This window comes from Berghia stephanieae, chromosome 2, assembly GCF_034508935.2.
Source record: "Berghia stephanieae isolate SIO BIC M18660-M18661 chromosome 2, UCSD_Bste_1.3, whole genome shotgun sequence".
Classification (NCBI taxonomy): domain Eukaryota; kingdom Metazoa; phylum Mollusca; class Gastropoda; order Nudibranchia; family Aeolidiidae; genus Berghia; species Berghia stephanieae.
The window spans coordinates 49,158,783-49,164,994 of record NC_088361.1 but is presented as its reverse complement, the minus strand read 5'-3'; the positions used below and the strand labels follow the sequence as shown (position 1 = coordinate 49,164,994).

The 6,212-nt window shown below is 39.7% G+C and overlaps 1 protein-coding gene across 2 annotated transcripts in view; it reads left to right on the top strand.

Moving 5' to 3' along the window:
- Positions 1-5,886, top strand: part of LOC144965072 (tRNA N6-adenosine threonylcarbamoyltransferase, mitochondrial-like) — a 52,577-nt gene extending 46,691 nt beyond the window's left edge. For both annotated transcript variants that reach the window (XR_013643967.1, XM_078899972.1), the window contains one exon: positions 5,288-5,886. Coding sequence is in view for 1 of the 2 variants with exons in the window: in XM_078899972.1 (XP_078756098.1) it covers positions 5,288-5,363 (76 nt within the window). In the remaining variant the exon portion in view is untranslated. The remainder of the gene's footprint in view (positions 1-5,287) is intronic.
- The last annotated feature ends 326 nt before the right edge of the window (positions 5,887-6,212 follow it).

Here is a 6,212-nt window from a genome sequence, read left to right as displayed (position 1 = left end):
AGCAGTTTTTGTTCTTGTATATTTTTTTATTTATTGAGCTTTTATATAGCGCAATATCCACTAAACCTGCTCAAAGCGGTTTACAAAGGGTCCCTGACCAACAGCAACACGTAACATAAAGAACGAAACATGACGTTTGTTAGGCGATAGTACAATTTTTTTACCGACACAGAGACAATGCTGTTAACGGCCAGGTACTCATTTGTTTTACACCTGAGTACGGTGAGAGAATGTGAGTCAAGAGTCTTTTTTTTTTCTCTCCAAGGACCCAACTATGCGCTCAGAGCGAGGCTCGAACCCAGGACCTTAAAATCCGAAATTCTTACCACAAGGCCACATAGCCGCACATCATTTTCCCTATGTTAAATAATGAAAAATATATCAAAAACTGACAATCTGGCATTAACATGATAGCAATTATAGCTTTTTTAAAAGTATTGAAAACTGGGTGAGGTTCCTGAACTCCCTTAGTGGGCAATGAGGCACTTATTGTCTCCTCTATCCCAGTATACTGACTGGGGTTCCAGTTCTCCCATAGCGGGCAGGGAGGCGCTTACTGTGTCTTCTATCCCCCTGTATCTGTTTTCCAACATGCTTTCTGTGTTTGTCTTGGTATGAGATAACTTGGTTTTGTCTTGGTCCTGATCGGATACCCTGGCTGGGAGGGAAACAGTTAGTTTTAGGAGATGATATTTTTTTAAATTGTAAATTATCTCTCTGTCATGCACTGTATTATTTTGTTTTACATATTATGATTTGTAAACATGTGAGTGTGTTCCTCTTAGTGGGGACCTGTGCTTGCGTCAGGATCTCAAACTAAGTCTACTTTGAAGTGTGCTCTTGGAATCTACATATGTTTCCTATTTGAACCAATTCCCCTCCGTCTTACTTTTTCTTGGGTGATTTAATTGTAATTCTAGAACGTTTTACTATCCCATTTTCTTAATTTTTTCTGGAGATAAGATGACCTTAATGTGCTACAAGCGTCATATAACCCTTAAAAACAATGGAAAAACAAAACAAAAAAAGTATTGATTCTCTGCCAAGCTATTGGTTGTGGCAAAGAGCGGGAAACCGAAGAGCATCATATAGCCGAACGGTGCGCTGTGACGAAGCTTCCGAGCGGGTTCGCGACCGTACACGAATGAATAAGGCGATGAATTTGCGGCTGGCATAGATCATCAAAACATAGTGGTGTGACTCCATTAGAAGCTGCCACTGCTGCTGTTGCCGCCAAACTATAGGTCCTAGATCGTCTGCTTTTTCTTTGGTGTATTTTTCATCATTTAATCCAGAAAAACTGACGAGAACGAAATCCTTCCTTACTTTTTCCCAAAGATCTGAACAACTCTTTATGAAAGGTGCTAGACAAAGCAAGAAAAAAAAAAAAAGAAAAGAAAAGAAAAAAATTAAAAATCCCCCAAAATCAGTCTACCTCGACTGTGTATCAAACCTCAGACCTTCCTATTACCGGTCAATGAATGCACGTCTTACAGGTAGTCAGAAGGTCTGAGGTTCGATCCCCAGTTGAAGGAAACTTTTTGGGATGTTTTTTTTTCTTATATTTTTCTTTCTTGTTTTCTCTAGCACCTTTCATATACACTCGTTCAGATCGTTATCTTACGCAGGTGACTGCTCCCTATTTTCTTTCTTTTAGTTTTCTTTAATAACCTAGTATTGCGGTCTTTTACAAATCTTACAACCAAAAAAATAAAAAAATTTAAAAAACCCAAACAACGACTTTAAAGACACAGCTTCCGTCACGCAATGGGGATACACGAAGACATTACGTCATGGTTGCTGCCCCCCCCCCCCCCCCCCCCCCCCCCCCCCCCAGCTGGAATTGGATTCAATAGTCTGATGTCACGTCCATCCAGCAACGGGTAGCTTGGTTCTAAACAAAGAAAATCGGTAATTTTTATTCTTTGTGCTGGATAGCCCTTTTTCACATGTCATGTGATCAGAATGTATAAAAGTCAAAACATGACCAGCCTTATAATGTTTTTCTCCTCTGGATACATTTTTATGCTCGTCCGAGAAGTATTTCCTAAGGGCGTACGCCATTGTTCCAATAGTTTAGAACCAGTTGCTAAGTTACAATGCGTCATTTTTAGGGAAGTGACGTCACGACTGTTGAATCCTATTAGAAACTATCTCTCGCTCTCCCGCAGATCATTAAAATCTCCCTCCAGGAAAGTATATGACAACAGTCGTGCCAATCGTATGTAAAAACTTCGTATTCTTACTTGCGTATTAATTTTTAGAAAATTGTTTAAGCATTTTTAACAATCATACACTCTTTTGGGAGGCGAAGTGGCCGAATAGTTAAGGCATTACATTGTGACCGGGAAGGTCCCGGGTTCGAGCCTCGCTTCAGGCACTTTCGTTTTTTTCCTTGGGCAAGAATATCAGCCCCCAATTTTCTCATTTGGACAACACGGGTGATTCCTGTTGACATAAGACATCTTGTTTGATGAATTATCTATATTCCTTCGTAGAATGCCTAGGTATCTTATGATGTGGCGGAAAAGGCATACTTTCTAAAAAAAAAAATACTTTAATCTGCTTGTTGACCTGGACGTTCATATAGGGATTTCAATATTGTGCGGTAAAACAAAAAAAAAAACATCTCAAACGTGGGACGTCGCGAAGTCCCAGGTTTGAGAGGGTTTTTTTGTTGTTGCCAAGATGAGGGTCATTTAAATCGATCGATATTTGAAGGACGAGTTTTCTGGCCATTTTTTTAAATATGGGTTTCTTCCAGAGTACGACAGAATAGGTGTCAAATCCTGTCAGTTGAAATAAACTCGATGAAGCGGTGAGAATATTGATTCAGAAGTCTGAAATAAGCATACTCTACATTTGATGTAACCTCAAAGGAAAAGTCACGCGTGGTACCACATGGAGTAAAGTTCGATGACCTCGATCTCGATCTACCTAGATCTACCTTCGTAAACTCATGGCCTGATACTGACCAACTAGTTACGTCAGAAGACACGTCTTTGGCCACACAAAACAAAAAAACAAACAAAAAAACATCGTGAGTTGTATCCAATACTTCAACCAATTGGATCACTTTTTTCATTGACTACTACTAACGACAACTCACTAGGCGGTGCAAAAACCAAATAATGACGTCAAAATGCCAGTCTTTTTGGTTTCAGTGTCAGACTATAACTTAACGATGGCTACGGTGCAAGTGTCAGGATAAACTATGTTAACGATGGCTACGGCCTGATACCGTAGCCATCGTTATCTTATAGCCTGACACTGACCAAAAAATGACGTCAAAAGACAAGTCTTTGGTCGCAAAAGAAAACAAATTGTGAGTTGTATTCAATAGTTTAACCAATGGGATCACTTGTTTCCTTGTGCACTATTAACGACAACTCACGCGACGCTGCACAAAACTGAAAATTGACGTCAAATTACAAGGCCTAGTGTATCTCAGTGCCAGGCTATACGTTTACGATGGCTACGCTGATACTGACCAACAAATGACGTTAAAAGACAAGTCGTTGGCCACAAAAGAAAACAAATCATGAGTTGTGTTCAATAGTTCAACCAATGAAATAGCTTGTTTCCTTGAGCCCTACTAACGACAACTCACTAGAAGCTACACAAACCTTAAAAATGACGTCAAACTGTAAGTCCTAGAGGATTCTAGTGTCAGGCTATAAGTTAACGATGGCTACGGCCTGATACCGTAGTCATCGTTAAGTTATAGCCTGACACTGAAACTGAAACCCAAAAAGACTGGCCTTTTGACGTCATTATTTTGTTTTTGCACCGCCCAGTGAGTTGTCGTCAGTAGTGCTCATGGAAACAAGTGGTCCCATGGGTTGAACGATTGAATACAACTCACGATTTGTTTTCTTTTGTGGCCAAAGACTGGTATTTTGACGTCATTTTTTGGTCAATGCCAGGCTACAATTTAACGATGGCGACGCTGATACTGACTAACAAATGACAGAAGACAATACAAGGGCCAACCTACACCGGAGACCGACTCCGACGACCCGGCACTGCCGACCTCTGCCGTCTTCCGGTTAAAGACGTTGAGCACGGACAAAATACTAAGAATATAGAGAAGAGCCGCTAGACTTACCCATACCAAGCAACCGACGTCCTCTGCCGTTCTTGTTTTTTTTTTTTTTTTTTTTTTTTTTTTTTTTTTTTTTTTTTTTTTTTTTTTTTTTTTTTTTTTTTTTTTTTTGAGGGGGGGGGGGGGGGGGGGGGGGGGGGGGGGGGTGCTTGGTATGGGTAGATCAAGCGGCTCTTATCTTTATTCTTAGTATTTTGTCCGTGCCCGACGTCTTTATCCGGAAGACGGCAGTGGACGGCAGTGCTGGGTGGTCGAAGCGCAGCCATCGTTAACTGATGCTCTCCAAAAAATGACGTCAAAAGACAAGTCTTTGGCTGCAAAAGAAAACAAATCGTAAGTTAAAAAATGACGTCAAACTATAAGTCCTAGTGGGCTTTAGTGTCAGGCTATATGTTAACTATGGCTATGGTCGGAGCCGTTGTGGCCAAAAATTTACGTCAAAAGACAAGTCTTTGGCCGAAAATCCAATAAATCGTGAGTTGTATTCAATAGTTCAACCAATAGCATCACTTGTTTCCTTGAGCTCTACTAACGACAACTCACAAGACGATGCACAAACCTTAATAATGACGTCAAAGTGTAAGCCTTAGAGGGTTCTAGTGTTGGGCTATATTATGTTAACTTCGTCTACGCTCTGAGCCCAAACATTTGCAATATTGTCCATTTTCTGTCCCGATTGTGTAAAATGTCGAATCATCTAAAACAAAAAAACAAAATTAAAAAAAAGTAGAAGAAAATATTTCCGTGAAGTCCCAAGTTTGAGAGTTGTTTTGTTTTTTTTTTTAAATCAAGATGAACGTCATTTTAATCGATCGATATTTGAAGGACGAGTTTTCTGGCAAATATTATGAATTCATTTTTTAATTCGAGTACAGCAGTGTTGTTCTCCTCTTATTCATCGTAATCCTTTTACTGCTTCTCCTTCTTATCATCATCATCATCATCATCATCATCATCATCATCATCATCATCATCATCATCATCATCATCTTCTTCTTCTTCTTCTTCTTCATCGTCACCATCATCATTATCATCATCATCTCCTTCTTCGTCGTCATCATCATCATCATCATCATCATCATCATTATCATCATCATACCATCACCATTTTTACCTCTACTACAACAACCATCACCATCACTACTATCATACATCACCAAACTGTTCACCATTCCATTCCAGGGCGTGTTTTGGGGAAGACATCTCTCACCAAGTGACCAACTCTTCCATCAGGTTACCTAAGCTGAAAATTAGCTAAATCTAAACCGTAATATAATGTATGCATGGATATGTGTGTGTGTGTGTGTGTGTGTGTTTGTGTTTGTGTGGGTGATTATGTGAAGATATGTGGATGTGTGTATAGTATATGTGTATGAGTATGTGTGTGTAGCTGTATGTTTGTATGTGTGTTTATGCGTGAGGGGTGTTTTCAAAATGTGTTGTTTGTGTGTGTGTGTGTGTGTGTTTGTGTAAAGATTTTTGTTGCTGTGATGTGTGTAGGTGTGCGTTATGTATGTATTTGTGTGTGTATGTGTTTGTGTGTGTGTGCAAAATGTGTTTTCTGTTTGGGTGTGAGGGGGTGATTGTGTGATGATGTGTGTATGTGGGTGTGTGTGTGGGTGTAAATGTATTATGGAAGTGAATGTGTGTAGACATGTACGTGTGCATGCTGGCTCGCGCGCGCGTATGTGTGTGTGTGTATGTGTGTGTGTGTGTGTGTTTATATAGTACGTATGTATATTGCAAAAATAATAAATATGTTTGTAATTTGTGATATTGAATATTTTTCTTGTCCTATGGACTTTTTTTTCTTTCATGTGATTTTTTTACACCCCCCCCCCCCCCCCCCCCCCCCCCCCAAAAAAAAAAAAAGAAACAAAAAAAAAAACAAAAACAAAAGAACATAGATAAATAAATTTTTAAAAAAGGAAAAAGAAAGAGAATTTTTCCTTAGACTTATACAACCAAAAGCACCTGAACTGTATGGCTGATTTCAATACGGTTTGGCACACTTATGATGACATCATCATAGCTTGTCGCTCAAACACCGAACCCACTCCACAGCATCTGGGGAGCAGACTGTCAGTAGATCATGGTCAGTGCAGCT